This window comes from Rhinolophus sinicus, chromosome 14 (genome assembly GCF_057876585.1).
Source record: "Rhinolophus sinicus isolate RSI-liver-muscle chromosome 14, RSI-T2T, whole genome shotgun sequence".
Taxonomy (NCBI): domain Eukaryota; kingdom Metazoa; phylum Chordata; class Mammalia; order Chiroptera; family Rhinolophidae; genus Rhinolophus; species Rhinolophus sinicus.
Genome location: NC_142514.1, coordinates 18,408,670 through 18,425,485, shown reverse-complemented (window position 1 = coordinate 18,425,485; position 16,816 = coordinate 18,408,670). Strand labels below are relative to the sequence as shown.

The following is a 16,816-nucleotide window of genomic DNA, read 5'->3' as shown; positions in this document are numbered from 1 at the left end:
ACCACCTCCCCAGGTGCCACCCTCATCAGCCACCATCGTCTCTCGCCGAGGTTATTGTCACAGCCTCTTCTCTGGACTCCCTGTCTCCAGTCTCACTCCGGCAGTCACCATACAGTGACCAGAATGAAGCTCCTGGGGGATTGGGCAGATCAAGCCACCCCCTGCTGAAGACCCTCCAGTCAGTTCCCATATCATTTGGATTAAGAGTGAGACTCCTGAGTCGTCTTTGAAGCCTGTGTGGCCTAGTGCCTGCCATGTCTCCCCCCCACTTCAGTCATTCTCCCCCAGCTCACTGCACTCCAGTGGCACCGGCTTCCTTGCTGTTTCTGGAACATGCCAAGCTGATCCCCACCTTGGGGCTCAGAAGAGTTCCTCTAGGTCTTTCTATCTAGATCTTTCAGTTCTCAGCTTAAATGTCCCCTCCTCAGGAAGGTGACTTATAGAAGAGGAAACTGAGGCTTGGTGAAGTGAGGTCATTTCCCAGGTTCACACAGTTAGGAAGAGGCTGGGCTGGGATTCCATCCTAGGTCTGTGTGATCACACACACACACACACACACACACACACACACACACACACACATTCCAGGGCTCTTTCTACCCCATCAATGGTTTGGGAGGGTGAAGGTGGTGGGCATGGGCTCCTGAGAAAGGGGAGGGCTTGGAGGGGCTTCCTTCAGGTACTCCGTCCACAAACACTCCCAGCCATAGCCTTTGGACCCTGCCCTGGGCTGGGGACTCAGATGAATCAGGCCAGACTTTGCCCTCTGGGAGTTCCCATCTGGGGACAGGGAAAGCAGCAGAGGAGGTCAAGGCCATCAGAGGGGCTCAGGCAGCTTTCTGAATTAGCTCAAGGAGACAGCCTTCTAGCTGGGAGCTCTCAGAGAAGGCTTAACAGGGGTTGTGAGATTGGCTGAGGGAGAGGGGCAGAAAGTAGAGGTGGTGTTCAGTGGCCAGACCTGCCTATTGTTCCCTGTAGTTTCCCAAGAGACTCAGCATGGGCCATATGTGTCCACGCCAGTGTGTGTGTGAGCAGTAGCAGGGGTGAGGTGGCGGGTCGGCAAGAGGACTGAGTGAATAAATGGATTTTACTGATGTGGAAACTAAAGCCCAGAGAGGCTGAGTCACTTGCCCCAGTTCACAAAGCCACTAGGTGGTAAAGGCAGGATTTGAATCCAGGTCTATCTTGATACCACACAGACCAAGGTGAAGGAGTGGAGGTCTGCCTCCTCCAGGGCCCACTGCTTATCCACCATGTAACCTCAGCGAAGGTCATTCCCCATGTGGACCACGTTTCCTCACCAGCAAATTGAGGGAGTTGGATGAAGCTTCTTTCAGCACAAAGACTACAGAAAATACTTTTACTCGAGCCTGGAACTAAATTCAGGACCAAAGAAGCAGCCCCTGCCTCAACCTAGTACAGGATGGAGTCTCAGCTTGCAACTCCCTCCAGGCCTACCAACTGGGTGCCTGCTAGCTAAAGCCAGGGAGCCCCAGGAATCAGGTGGATCTGGGGTCTCCCACCCCAAATCCCAACTTAGAGTTCCAGAAGCCCCAACAGTCCAGCTCCTTAGAATTTCAGGGCTCCAGCTGCACCATCAGCCCAGCCCAGACCCCAGCTCACCTGCCCCTCACTCCCCAGGGTAACTCCCGTACTCCCCTGGTTCTCTCCAGCCTCCAGGACACACCATCCTTTGGCCAATGAGGGAAAGGGGAGAAACAACTCTGAATGGTCATTGGCCCATTGTCTGACCTGCACAGACAGACCTGACCCATCAGAGAAGCTGGGACAACCTCAACTCCCACATTCCAATTCCGCTCACCCTCTCTACCTTTCTGTTCCCTTTCGCTTCACAGTGTTTCCTTTCAGTTGGTTCCAGTCCATTTATTCCATTCAGAATTCCAGGAAATTCTATCTGGGAAAGAGAGGTATGGTAGGCAGAATTGGAGCTGATTACAGAAAGGAATTCTTGAGGAGAGAATCCCTGATTCTGGTGGGGCCTGAGGCAATCTCCAGGGCCCAGTTTCTGAGGTACCCAGAAGAGTGACGGCCAAGAGCTCAGCCCCTGAACAGAATGGACTTGGGCTCAGCTCTGGGCTCTGCCACTTACTAGTTGTGTGATCTTGGGCAAGTGGCTTAAATCTCTGAGCCTCTGTTTTCTTAGCTATACAGTGGGAATGTGGGAGCTATTCACTGAGTTATTGTGAGGAATAAGGCACCTACTACATTTAACATGTAGTAGGTGGTCATGGTCAGTAGTAGTAATTTGTTCTCTTGCTTATTCTCAGAGGTGCTGGTCTTGCTTTCAGAGAGTGCTGACCCTGGAGAGGCAGGGAAGGGGTCAGGAAGAAGGGGTTAAAATCAAATAGCTATTATCTTTTTAGCACTTCCCATGTGCCAGCCTCTCATGTAATCACCACATGAAACTATTACTACTGTCACTTTATAGGCAAAGTATCGGGGGCACAGAGAATGTCCATAACTTGGCCAAAGTTACCCAGCTAGTAAGTGCAGAGTTGGGGCACACATTCTAGCCCTCTGACTCGAGTTCACACTACGAACCACTGTACTATCCTATCTCACATTAAACACATTTTCAGATGAGAAATGCCAAGGTTCAAAGAGGTTAAATTCACATGGCAGCTAAACGGGGGTGTCCTAGGACTCCAACTCAGATCCTGTGACTCTGAAGTTCCCACAGTTTACCTGTTGCGTGCTGCCCCCTAGTGCCCCCTATGGAAGAAGCACACCAGAGGCAAAGAGCAGACACCCATGGATCCACACTCCCCTGAACCACTGCTCCTCCCCACGCCCAAAGCTGCAGGTCTTATAGCTTCTAAATATTACTCTGAATGTCACCCACATGTACAATCATATTTCTGGGCTATCTCACAAGTCCTCAGATTCAACACCAAGTTTACACTTTTATATCCCAACTTATCTTCCCAGGCATCTCCACCCATCCAATAGCACACGCCAGAGCCCCAGCCATCCTTGACACACACCCCCGTCCCCCCCACCTCCACCTCCATCCCCCCAGCCCAAGAACCTGAATGATGGTCAAGGAAGAAGACCAGAAAAGTAAACATTGAACATAGCAAAGCAACAGTGGTGGAAGCAAAGGGTAAGGACAACGGCCCCCAGTCATGGCCAAGAGGTCAAACTGAGCTCGGGTGGCTCTGGTTAGAGAGGCAGGCCTTTCTGCTTAGAAAGAAGCCCAAATGCAGCCTTACAGCTGGGGGGAGGGCACAGGAAGGAGCATTGTACTGGGAGCCAGCAGACCAGTTTCCGCCCAGCTCCACTACGCAGTCACAGTAGGGCCTTCGGACCTTGATGAGCCTGTTTCCCCATCTGTAAAGTGAATATGCCTACCTAGAACTGCTATAAGGAACACATTAAAAAGTGTTTGCTTTGTAGGCTGTAAAGGGAAGTGCGCAGGAGAGGTAGATTGTTATCTCATGAATTCACTCCAGTAGACCTCTTTCCTTTGTTATGCTGAATGGTGGACCCATAAGGTACCTTGTGTTTTTAAAGTTGTGTTTAAAAATACATGCATATATATATATATATATATATATATATATATATATATATATAAAGTTTGCCATTTTACACATTTTTAAGTGTATAATTCAGTGGCATTAATTACATTCACACTGTTGTGCAATCATCACCATTATCTATTTCCAAAGTTTTTCATCATCCCCAATAAAAACTGCACCCATTAAGCAAAAACTCCCCCTCCCCCTCCCTCCAGGTCCTGGTAACCACTAATTTCTGTTTCTAAAATTTGTCTATTCTAAATATTTAATATAAATAGAATCACAATATTTTTGTCCTTTTGTGTCTGGCTTATTTCACTTAGCATAATGTCTTCAGGGTTTATCTATGTTGGGGCATGTATCAGAATATCATTCTTTTTAAGGCTGAATAATATTCCATTGTATGTAATACACCACATTTTGTTTATCCATTTATCTGTTGATAGACACTTGAGTTGTTTCCACATTTCTTTCTTTTTTTGAATTTGTTTTTTTTTTAACTTTTATTTATTTTAAGTGTGTTTTTCAGGACCCATCAGCTCCAAGTCAAGTAGTTGTTTCAATCTAGTTGTGGAGGGCGCAGCTCACAGTGGCCCATGTGGGGATCGAACCGGCAACCTTCTTGTTAAGAGTAGTGTGCTCTAACCAACTGAGCTAACTGGTGCCCCCTGTTTTCACTTTTTGATTATTGTGAATAATCCTGCAGTGAACACTGGCACATAAGTATCTGTCTGAGTCCCTGTTTTCAATTCTTTTGGGTAGATACCTGGAGAGTCATCGGTTTTTGATGGAGTTTTTCAGTATGTACTGTGGCGGCGGAACACACAAGGTCCAGTGTGTTTGCATGTGGGAGGGAGAGGGGCAGAGAAGGAGAGAGGTTTCAGTGTGACTGTGGTTATTAGAATAACAGCTAACTTGTGCCTTTTGCAAAACACTCCACAAAACACTCTAGAAAGGGAAATATTATCATTCCCATTTTACTGATGAGGAGAAGGGAAGTGGTTTCTCCAAGGCCACAAGCTGGCAAGAAGCAAGGCTGGGGCTCCAGACAAAGTTTCCCCCACACATCAGAAAGTACAGCCAGAGGTCCAGAGGTCATATTTTCCTTCTTTCTTTCTCTTTCTAGGTAAAGAAACCAGTTCCAAGCTGCTTCAGTCATCATGTTCTTACTTATTAATCTACAGAATTTTAGTTACCACAGAATGAGAATTTTGTAGTGCAGTTCCGCACTTTCACAATTAAACATGTTCTGGAAAAAACAAAACTACTTGTATGGATGGAGACGGAAAAAAGATCAGTGGTTGCCAAGGACTGGGGTTGAGGGGAAGGATTGACTACAGACGGGTTTAGAGGAATTTGGGGTGGTGGTGGAAATGATCTATATCTTGATTGTGGTAGTGGTTATGCAACTGTATGCATTTTTCAAAACTCACAGAACTATAATCTAAAAAGGTGAATTTGACTATATGTAAATTATACCTTAATCTTAAAAAAAAAAAAAAAGAATGAGCGAGTGGCCAATTAGCTCAGTTGGTTAGAGCGTGGTGTTAATAACACCAAGGTTCGATCCAGTTCGATCCCTGCATGGGCCACTGTGAGCTGCACCCTCCTTAAATTGAAAAAAAAAAAAAAAAAAAAAAAAAAGAATAAATGAATGGGGGAAAAACTAAATAAGACTCTAGACTCTCACAGTTTTGCTACCTTAAGAACTTTGCAAGTGACAGTGCCCTTAACTATTTAGAGCATAAATTTTTACTTTTTCTTCATTCATTCATTCAAAAATGAAAATCCTTGAACCTTGATCCAACCCAAGAACCAAAACATTACTAAAAATTAAATCTCCTAATGGGCTAACCCATCCCCAGAAAATCATGATTCTGAATTTTGTGTTCCTCATTCTCTTGCTTTTTTAAATATTTTTTTCACACATAAATTAGGCTGAAGCTTATGAATTTGCTGTTTTTATAGGTCAAAAAACAGTGATTTCATATGATTTAACCCAATATTATGCCTAAGCATAGTAGGTCTAGTTGTATTTGAACCTTATAAAAAGGATGCCATTCCATATGTACTCTTCTGGGACTTGCATTTTTTCACTCAGTATATCATCATGATCCAGCCATAATTGCTGTTTTTCATTCTTTATTTCCTGTCAATGGCATTTGGATGTTTTTGGTTTGGGCCTACTGTGAACCATGTTTCTACTTCCATTCTTATACACATCTCCTGGTGAATGTGTGCAATTCTTCTACCTCAAGAAGGGACTTGCTAAATCTTAGGGTACACAAATGTTCAACTGTACACGATGTGACTCACTTTCTGAGCTCCAAATGAGGACACATGTGTCTTCTTGCCCCAGGTGAGAAGGTGGAGAAGATGTGGTGGGAGGGGTTACTACAGAGGGTCTCTGGTGGAAACTGAACCCCTACTGTGTGCACTTGGTAGGGCACCTGTGGAATGAGATGATGGTGCCCTGAGAGGTGAGATAGGGAAAGAAATCCCCTAGTTGCTGCAGGAATCATCTTCTAAGAAGTGTCCCACCCTGGCTGGGCAAGGACAGGGCTTGGCAACCCAAACAGGACAGACAAAGGGCTCTGCCCTAATTGGCAGTATTTCCATCTGGGGACTGGGAGGTGAAAGGAGGCCTGAGGCTGGGAGGTCCTACATCTTTGGCACCTGGAGGGGAATGGAGCTTGGCAGTACTGAATTCCTCCCACTTACCAAACCTTACCCCAGTCATCTCTTCCCATAGCTTTTATCTCACTTTGCATCCATTATCTTTTTTAATTATCCCAGTTGGAGAGAGGTACTATTTATTATCTTCACAGAGGAGGCATAGAGAAGGAAAGTGCCTTGCCCTAAGTCACACAGTTTGTGCCAACTGCCTGAGCAAATAATTTCCCCTTTCTAATCCTCAGTTTCCTTATCTGTAAAATGTGAATAATAACACCTGCCCACCTCCCAGACTAGTGGAAGGATTAAATAATACTATGCAAGTAAGGCGTTTAGCATGGATCCTGAAGATGCTCCCTAAAAGTCACGTATTTATTGGTGCTATTGTTGCTATTCACTTACTGTTATTGAGGGGAGCAGGAACCAGCAGAGTCTGAGCCCTGACTTCTTGCCCTGACTTCAGAAGAGTCTGAGCCCTCTTGTAGAGACCGCATGACATGGGGTGATCCTGGCCCATTTTGGCCATTTCTGCTGATGTGGGATGTGTCTTTCAGGACTGCATAACTCAGCCCCCTCTTCCTCCTGCTTCCAGGCCCCAGAATAGAGGTACTCTTTTCTGCAGATTTCCCAGGATAGAAATGGTGAACTGACCAGCTAGCTGAGAACCAAGGTCCCCAGTTCTGCCTCAGGGCAAAGCAAGAAATCGGAGCCAGTGGTTCATTCGATCTAGAACATCTACTGAGCATCTACTATGTGCCAGGTCCTGCACAAGGCACCAGGAAGCATTGGGAACAAGTCCAGACTGTCTCTTCAAGGTCAGAGGCTAAAGGAGGAGACAGAAAACAAGAAAACAACAGTATGCTGAGCATCATGATAAAGAAATACAGAGAACTGTTCTATATAACAGAAACACAGGCCTAGGAGTCAGGGTAGGCGTCCCAGGAGACATGCCCTTCGCGTTGGGTCTTTAAGGCCTAGCAAGCACTCCCCAGAAACTCAGAGATGCTAGGACCACCTGTTCATTTGACAAAAGAAGAGACTGGGCCCTAGCGTTTGTCCACTCTGTCCGCCAGGCCTCCCTTACCTGGACTAGGCAGAGCGCGGCTCTCGAGTCCGCCGGCCGAGCGCCTAGGCCTGGACGCGGTGCCCGCCCAGCCCTCGGGGCGGGGCCTTGGCCCAGGTGTGCGGCGGCGGCGCTTCGCGGAGGCAGGAAGTGTGTCCCCAGCGGCGGCCCGTGCAGCGCTCCCGCGAGACGCTCACATGCGCCCCAGGTGAGCGGTGAGGGGGGCGGGGGGAGGGGCCGAGCCGGAGGCCGCTCACCTGGCGGGACAGGTAAGCCCCGCGCGGGCCCGAGGGGGCGCGAAAAAGGGCGATACCAGTGTGTAGAGACCCCTGAGGCTGCTCCCGGACGAGGGAGGGTCCCGGGGCCGGTTCCTCGGGGAACCACCCTCCCACTTCCGGGGTGCGCGGGCCGGGCCGGGGAGCGGCCTGAGCGGGCGCCTGGGCCGGGCTAGCAGAGGAGTAAGGGAGACAGTGCTCGCCCTTAGGGCTGCGCTGGCCAGGGGTGGGGGCCATGCACACCCTGAGGAACAGTGTCAGGGCGGGAGAGAGGCTGGGTCCGCGGGTGGGCGGAGGGCCCCTGCAGCTGGAGAGGGTGGTGTTCGCCCTCAGGGCACTGCTGGTGTAGGGGCTGTGCTAGTCTTAGGGGCAGTGCTGGGGTCCGGCTCTCCCTTGTCCCGGGACCAGGTGCCGGCGGATGCGGGCGTGGGGGCTGAGCCTTTGGGGCAGGAGATCGAAGGTGCATTGATACCCGGCGCGAGAGCCGACGGCTTTTTCATCTGGTGTGTCCCTCCGGGCGGGTGTGCAAGACTCGACTGGGCACGGGGGTGGGGCAGAGGCCCGTGCAGCCGGGACTGTCCTGGAGACCTTGGGAGGAGGGGGACGGTAGGGAGACAGACCGGTGAGTGTGTGTGTTCTCAGGGACTCAGGGGGAGGGGAAGAGCATCAATAGGAAGTTTGGGGAGGGGGGGGCCGGGACCCTGAGGAATATCCCTGCAGTGCCCTGGGGTGCCCAGTCCAGGCCCTCCCGGGCGCTAAACCCCCTACATGGAGTATCTCATTTAAACCTCCCATGGACCATGAAGATATTCAGCTCTCCCCTTGTTAAAAATGAGAAAACAGGTCTAGAATCTTTCTCCAGACCACAGTAAGAGCAGGGGCCCTCCCCTCACAAAACCAAATGTCCAGTGTTCCTAGGATTTTGGAGGTGGGGGCAGCAGCACCTAGGGGGAGATATAGCCTAGACAAAATGGGCTGAGTTTGACTTCAGGAGGGTTCAGGGCTTAAAGAGGAGGGGAAAACTGAGGCCAGGCACTGTTCTTATCTCACGTTTTGTTCCCCTTTCCTCCATCCCACTGCCATTCGAGATGTGTGGCACAGAACAAACAAAGTGCGTGGGCTCCGGAGTCTGGCGGACCACAGTACAAATCCTCCTCCATCCCTTTCCAGCTAGGTGTCTCTGGGCTTCTACATAGCAGAGATATTATACTTACAAGGCTATTGTGAGTGTTAAGTAAAGCAAAAGTCCTCTTGGCTGGAGCCTGTTTCTGGCCTTCACTGCTGTTTCCCGAGCATTTAGCACAGTGCTGGGTGCATGGTAGGTGCTCACTAAATATTTGTTGGATGAATTTAGTGAATAGTGGTGAATCCTAAAGCCTTAGCGGTGGAAGAGGAGACAGTTAACTAGACTATCCATCATCAGTAACCCCTGTTGTTCTTACAAACCACAGGTATCCCAGAGCTCAGTGTGGTTGAAACAGTGTCGATACGCTCACCTTCCTCATCCAAGGCCTGAGCCTCGAAGACTCAGGGCTCCCTTTTTGGGCCCTCCTCAGACACAGGCTTGTCCATGGAGCTGGCCGCTGGCCACTTTGACTGCCCCCCTCCTCCTAAGTAATTGATGGGATGGGGTAGTGGATAAGAGTCTGGACCACAAATAGATATGTGGCTTTGGACAACTTATTGAACCTGTGTGTGCCTCAGTATAGTAACAATAATAATAATACCTGCAAATAGAGTTGTGAGAATTAATTAGTTTAATACATTTAAAGCACTTAGAACAAAATAAGCCATCAATAATTAACTTTCACTAGAATGCAAACTCCTGAGGTTAGGGAATTTTGTCTTTTTACCACTGTCCACAGAATTTAGAACAGTGTCTGGCACACAGTAGGCCCTCAGTTAATATTTGTTAATTGAGTGAATAAATTAATCCATTCCCACCGCCACATTGTTCAAACCAAGGCAAAGGTTTTTAACCACTTCCCCTTGTACGCTGTGAGGAACTATTACAATTTCATTTTGCACACCTTTGGAGAGGGGATTTCATACACAAACACAACCCTCCAGACACTGCTCCCCCCACTCTGGTCATCCTAGAGCCTAAGGTCCCTTTTCATTCCACCCAGTGGTCCTGGTTCTACCCTGCGGTCATACAGAATGTGCCAGTCCCCTGAAGCACTTACTGTACTCAGCCCTATTCCAGACTCTGAGGCAGAAAGGAATCAGACACAGTCCCTGCCCCTCAGGGTCACATAGTCTTATCTTCAAACAATGGGTTCAAGGCCAACTCAGCTGAACAGAGCTCAGCAGAAGGCTGTGGGGAGAAGGGCTCCCATCTGACTTGGGGTTCTGAAGGATCCTTGGAGAAGGAGTGCTGAGTGGGGGCCAGGAAGTGCATTGAAAAGTTGCAGACATAGTTAAAGAACTCCTGCGCCCTCCTCATCCCCATTAACCATGGCTAACATTCCCTCCCACCCTTACTCTGATTTGGGGGGAACCTTTGAGATTAACTTGCAGACATCAAGCTCCTTTATCCCAAATGCTTCAGTGTATATTTCCTCAAAATAAGAATATTATGTAACCATAGTAATCAAATTTAGGAAAGTTAACATTGACGTAATATTATAAAATAGTATACAGTCGATTTTTAAATTTCACCAGTTATCCACATTATTCAGTTTCCAGTTTTTACTCTTGGTCCAGGATCATACATTGCATTTAGTTGTCATGCCCTCAACTTGGGCTTGTCTCATGTTTCCTCATGATAACATTCAGGCTATGCATTTTTGGCAGAATGCTTCATAAGTGATGTTGTATCCTTCTTAGTGCATAGTATCAGGATGCACATGATGTCGGTACATCCCATTATTGGTGACGTTAACTTTGATAATTTGATTAAAGTGATCTTTGCCAGATTTCTCCAGATTTGTGGGTGGGGGGGGAGTTGTTTGTTTCTCACTGGCTGCAGCAAATAGAAAGGAATGGAGGTGGCCACAATGGGGGCCTTGACAGTATCTGGATGAAAGGTGATGGTGGCCCTGTTTAGAGAGGTGGCACTGATTCGCTCAAAGCACATTGCCTATTAGAGCCAGAACTGGGACTGGAACACAGATAACCTGATACCCAGTCCCAGGTTCCTCGCATATCACCAGTTCTAGGACCCCAGTGCCCTTAAATCAGGAATAAAAAGATAAAGGATCAATAGCTTAGAAAATCCAGGCTAAGGATTGTTACTGCCCTGCAAACCCCTATATGTGGTCAAGGACCCTTCCAAATACATCACTATATAATATTCCCTGACTCCCTTTGGCAGTTATGTACTCTGATAATGCCCCATCCACGTTCCAACTTACAAGCTTTTAAGCATCTGTTTTCCCTACAAAATCATGTGTGAACCACAAGAATAGGATCGGTAGTTCATTCATCTTGGGTTCTGCTGTGCCTAACACAGGGCCAGGTTCAGTGTGTATGAAGTGAGTTAAGACTTAGGTCTGAGCTTGCTGGCAACCAAGTTAAAAAGGGAAAGAAGATGTATTTTGTGGCTCGGCTTTCTTGTCTAATCAAAGGAAGCAAAGCTGCTTGGTGTTAAATGTTTCCAGGAGAACAAATCTGAGCCAGACTGAAATATTGACGGGGTACCTGTTACATTCCTATGTCTGATTTGAAGGAGGAGGGGAAGAAAGAGAAGATGGTAACTACCGTGTTTCCCCGAAAATAAGACCTAGCCGGACAATCAGCTCTAATGCTTCTTTTGGAGCAAAAATTAATATAAGACCCGGTATTATAGTAAAATAGAGGCTCTATGCTGGGTGGCCTTACCATAGTGGGAAGAAACTGGGGGAGATCATTCCCCAGAAATGAGGTCCCAGGAAATTTTTATGTGGTAAAATATACATAAAATAAAATTTACCATTTTAAGTTTTTAAAAAATCATCTTAACCATACAATCATGTGGCATTAAACACATTCACATTGTTGTGTAATCATCACCACCATCCATCTCCAGAACTTTTCCATCTTCCCAAACTGAAACTACCTATTAAACACTAACTTCCCATTCTCCCTCCCCCCCACCCCTGGCAACAACCATCTACTTTCTGTTTCTATAAATTTGACTACTCTAGATATTTCATATAAGTGGGACCATACATATTTGTCCTTTTATGTCTGGTTTATTTCACTTAGCACAATGTCTCAAGGCTCGTCTGTTGTAGCGTGAATCAAAATGTCATTCCTTTTTAGAGCTGAATAATATTTCATTGTATGTGTATACTATGTTTTGTTTATTCATTCATCTGTCAACGGACCTTTGGGTTGTTTCCACCTTTGCTTGTTGTGAATAATGCTGCTGTGAACATTGGTGTACAAATATATATTTGAGTCCCTGTTTCCAGTCCTTTTGTATGTACCCAGAAGTGGAATTGCTGGATCATATCGTAATTCGATGGTGAATTTTTTGAGGAACCACCATACTGTTGTCCACACCAGCTGCGCCGTTCTACATTCCCACCAGCAATGCACATGAGTCCCACCTTCTCCACATCCTTGCCATTTTCTGTTTTTTCAATAGTAGTCACTCTAATGTGTGTGAAGTCCTAGGAGATTTTCCCATGTAGGTTAGACCACAAAGAGAACTTCCTCCTTGCGGAGGGAGAGAACACTAGATGAGTGTTCGTGGGCATACTTGGGCCCGGCCACCTCGCAGGCCTCTCAGAAACCAGAAGTCTGAAGCTCCTCAGGTCAAAGCAGGAACTTGCCCCTGACCTCTGATCCTGACTCCTTCCTGGCCTCTCCCCATAGGTGCCTGGCTGCAGCAAACCATGTAATGAGCCATGCCCCGTCCTGGACACCCCCGCCCATCATCTGGGCCCCCACGCTTGGGACCCTGGGAGCAGCCAACGGAGCTATGCCTGGAGACCTATGATGAGCCATCATCTCAGCTCCCACCAAGCCGCCGCACCCGTAGGCCAGACCCCAAGGATCCTGGCCACCATGGGCCCGAGAGCCTTACCTTCATCTCTGGCTCTGCTGAGCCTGCTGCAGAGCCCCCAGCCTGCTGCCTGCTCTGGCGGCCCTGGGTGTGGGACTGGTGCCGGGCTGCCTTCTGCTTCCGCCGTTGCCGGGGTTGTCTCCAGCGCTGCGGAGCCTGTGTCCGAGGCTGCAGCCCCTGCTTGTCCACTGGGGACTCCCCTGAGGGGGCTTCCGAAGCCAACTGGGCCAAAGAGCACAACGGAGTGCCCCCCAGCCCCGACTGCGCACCCCCCAGCCGGCGGGATGGCCAGCGGCTCAAGTCAACCATGGGCAGCAGCTTTAGCTACCCCGATGTCAAGCTCAAAGGTATCCCTGTCTATCCCTACCGCAGCACCACCTCCCCTGCCCCTGACGCGGACTCCTGCTGCAAGGAGCCACTGGCCGAGCCCCCACCCCTGCGGCACAGCCTGCCGAGCACTCTTGCCAGCAGCCCCCGGGGCTCTGAGGAATACTACTCCTTCCACGAGTCGGACCTGGACCTGCCTGAGATGGGCAGCGGCTCCATGTCGAGCCGAGAGATTGACGTGCTCATCTTCAAGAAGCTGACAGAGCTGTTCAGCGTGCACCAGATTGACGAGCTGGCCAAGTGCACGTCCGACACGGTGTTCCTGGAGAAGACCAGTAAGATCTCGGACCTGATCAGCAGCATCACGCAGGACTACCACCTGGATGAGCAGGATGCCGAGGGCCGCCTGGTGCGCGGCATTATCCGCATCAGCACCCGCAAGAGCCGCAGCCGCCCGCAGCCCACGGAGGGGCGCGCAAGCCGGCCTGCTGCTCCTGCCGCCGCTGCCCCTGACAGTGGCCATGAGACTATGGTGGGCTCGGGGCTCAGCCAGGATGGTAGGTGGGGCCCCGCAGGGCCGAGGGGCAGAATGGAGGAGCCTCTGGCCAAAGGAGGGTTGCACTGGGGTCTTTGGCCGCTGTGGGTCCTCCTCTCTCAGCCAGTCCCTGCTCTTCTTCCTCCTTTTCCTCTTTTTTTCTCAACTCCTTTGCACCCCTAACAGGCTCCTTCTATGCTTACTGTCACCTGCCGGAGTAGCTTCCAGGCCTGGCCCGCTTAACAGGACAGGAACGCATATGAATTTGGATCTCTGCCCTGTCCTGGCCTGGTCAAAACCCCACCACCCACCACTCATGCATGTTATCTGTCTGTGTCTTGGTTTTAAATGTGTCTCTAGCCTGGCCAGGGGTGCGTGCGCCTCCCTCATTGGGCTGCGGGCAGAAGTGGGGAGTAGGGTTAAAAGGATGTGATGATGACCGCTGCCCCCCTCGTGTTCCCTTCCTAGAACTCACAGTGCAGATCTCCCAGGAGACGACTGCAGATGCCATCGCCAGGAAGCTGAGGCCTTATGGAACCCCAGGTTTGGTCCTGACCTGATGAGGAGTGAGGAGGAGAGGGGCTGCCCCCGGGGCCTCCCCATGCCATCCCCTCCCAGCTCTCCTGGGGTGGGATGAGATGAGAGCAGAAAGGGATGAGAAGCCCCAGACGCCATCCTCATCCTTCCAGCTGGCTTAACGGTTCAGTTGGAAGATAACCAGCAGGGGTCAGGTGCCCAGAACAGGCAAGCTGGAAGCGATGAGACCACAGCCTCTAATGCCAGGTCACTGGTGGTGGGGAGGGGTAAGTGGAGGGCGGGAGGCCATCCATTCTGGTGCTGAAAAGGCACTGTGTGCTTTCTACTGCTGTCTTCTTGGCCTTCGTAACAAGCCCAGGAGCAGAGTCGTTACCCTTTTAGAGAGAGCGAGGATGGGGCTTAGAGGTCAAGAAATTGAGTGGGTCACCTAGCTAGCTAGGTCTGACCTACGGAGGCTCAAGTCCCACTCTGCTCCTTCTCAGCAGGCTTCTCCCTGCCCGTGGGACCTGGATGAGCTCCTTCCCCTCTCTGAGTCTCTGTTTCCTCCTCCCTTCCCCCTCAGGATACCCAGCCAGCCACGACTCGTCCTTCCAGGGCACTGACACAGACTCCTCAGGGGCACCCCTGCTCCAGGTGTACTGCTAACCCCCGCCAGGCCCAGTGGCCACCACCCCATCTGAAAGAAGCACAGCCTGCAGAATGAAAAGGGGGACCAAGACCCCCTTTAGGGAAGGCAGTGCCCTCTGGCTCCTCCGCCTTGGCTGACTGGTTCCTGGACCAAGTGCATTTCACTGGGCCATGGTGCCCAAATTCTACTAGATCTCCAGCTGGCCTGATCTGTCCCTTTCCGCCCCTGGCGTCAGGCGGAAAGCAAAGACTTTGGAGTTACCTTCTGGGATTGAATCCCGGCTCTACCCCTTATAACCTGCCACCCTAACCAATCATGCAGACTTCCCCCTCCCTGCATGGGGATGGGGGGGTGACAGCTAAAAGAAGCTTATCTTACATTGGGTTGGGGGCAGGAGAGCCTCTGGAATTTTGTGGGCAGTGCCTACTCCATGTCACATTGTTGCAGTTTGCATCTGCGTTGTTCCACACACTAACATGACTATAGTTGCAAGCACAGAAATAAAAGAAATAAAGTTGTCTGTTTTATCTTGACTGTGATACTGTCCTTTCTGTCCCATTTGCCTGACTGCTGTCCAGAGCAGGAAGCAGGATAGAGCGTCCAGCCTAGCTTAGTGTTGCGGGGTGTAAGTCAGAAGGCTAAAATGAGAGCGATAATGCCCACCCCTCTGGTTCACTCTGAGTTCTGGGCGAAGAGCCCAGCAGTGTACCTAAGAAAGGTCTCACACATGGCTTCTGTCATTTTGAGAGGTCCAAGGCTGGCTGTCTAGACTCCCCCCTGCTGCCCAGGTTCACTGCCTGCAGGCTGGCCAGCTTCTGGCCATCTCTACAGTTTTCCCAAATCCTGGAGCATTTGTCAGTCCCCACCCAGCCCCTGACCTGCTGTTCCCTCCACCTGTCCCTGGTGTGGACACAGCACTAGGGTTGTTACATTGTTGGCCTTCCCAACAACCCTTGTGTGGAGTCCTTGTTTCACAGAGGCGTCAAGGAACTCAGTGGGTCATACAGCTAGTAACTGTGGGTCTGGACCCGGAAGCTGGCCTTTGCAACTTGGTCTCCAAGCTGGCAAGCTTACCTGCTTGGGACAGGAATAAGGTCCCCTTGTTTGGACACTGGAGACCAGCTGGGTTCAGGATACTACTTAGCAACTCAAGACAGCAGTGTCTTTCAACAGGGAGGCCGGAGCAGGACCAGCAGCCCAGTTGACTGATGAACAAGTCGGAAGGTATCCAGGACCCTCTCTGCCCTCACCTCGCCTGCAGCCCCACAGCCCTTTTATTGTCCTCATGGGCACCCTTTGGAAAAGTGACAAACTAGACTTGTCTGATTTCCTATTGGACACACAGGATGGTCCACTGGGGCTATGACGAGAGGGTCTAATACCAGTGATAAAACCGGCCCCACCCCTTAAGTCCTGCTGTCTCATCCAGCTCAAGGCCTCCCCAAGACTGACAATGACCAAAGGGCCGTGGAGTCTTCGGAGATCACGGAACAGAGTAGGCGAGTGATGCCATAGTCCTTCCACCCTAAGCCTGGCCCTAAAGCGCCAGCTTTGGTAAGTATTAACATTCCCAGAAAAAATGGTTTATCAAGTTTGGAAAACACAAAACTAGGAACTGCGTAGCCTCTTTAACAAGCTATTCTGAAATGCCAAAAGGATGTGCTATGTTCTAGAAATTCAGGGGTCATCCTCGGCCCACACAGCAAAGCACTCTGGACAAGTCAACCTAGTCATTGCTGTAGCCTTAAGCTCTGCGGCCCCCTGCACTGTGACCTCCACTCTCTGGCCAAAGGGGGTGGGGCAGGGTCAGCTCTGGGGACTGAATTTGGGCAGAGGCACTGCCCTAGCTAACTCCTGCCCTGGCACTGTGCCAGCAAACTCTGAGAAGTCCTAGAGTCTGCAGACATCCAGGTCAGAGACAAACAATAGGGCCCCAATGGACTTGACCCTGCCCTCTGGACCAAGCCCCTGCACCACACACAGCACAGATGTGAGCACAGGGCAGTCCCCCCAGCCTTTGCCTCTCTCTGCCCCTGGAAAACAAGTGTGTTGTTTCTGAAACACTTGATCTAGGGCAGGACAGACCCACTGCACTTGGAAGTTGCCTTAGAGATGAAAATGGAATCAAGTCCAGCTGGTCTTAAACTCTTTTGAGTCATGGGTCTCTCTGAGAATCAGACATATGTTCTGGTCCCTATAGCCAGAAAAACTCACTTTTGCTCAGAATCATACATAAACTAAAT

At 50.0% G+C, this 16,816-nt stretch overlaps 1 protein-coding gene across 4 annotated transcripts in view; it reads left to right on the top strand.

The window, feature by feature from the left end:
- KDF1 (keratinocyte differentiation factor 1) overlaps window positions 1-15,106 on the top strand; it is a 28,284-nt gene extending 13,178 nt beyond the window's left edge. For 2 of the 4 annotated variants that reach the window (XM_088790665.1, XM_088790663.1), the window contains 3 exons: window positions 12,357-13,430; window positions 13,877-13,951; window positions 14,508-15,106. In XM_088790665.1, the coding sequence (XP_088646791.1) occupies window positions 12,389-13,430; window positions 13,877-13,951; window positions 14,508-14,590 (1,200 nt within the window). In that variant the 5' untranslated portion in view covers window positions 12,357-12,388 and the 3' untranslated portion in view covers window positions 14,591-15,106. Of the gene's footprint in view, window positions 1-7,386; window positions 7,548-12,356; window positions 13,431-13,876; window positions 13,952-14,507 lie in introns of those variants that run through there. The other 2 variants (XM_088790664.1, XM_088790662.1) reach the window with 2 other exon arrangements.
- Window positions 15,107-16,816: the final 1,710 nt, after the last annotated feature.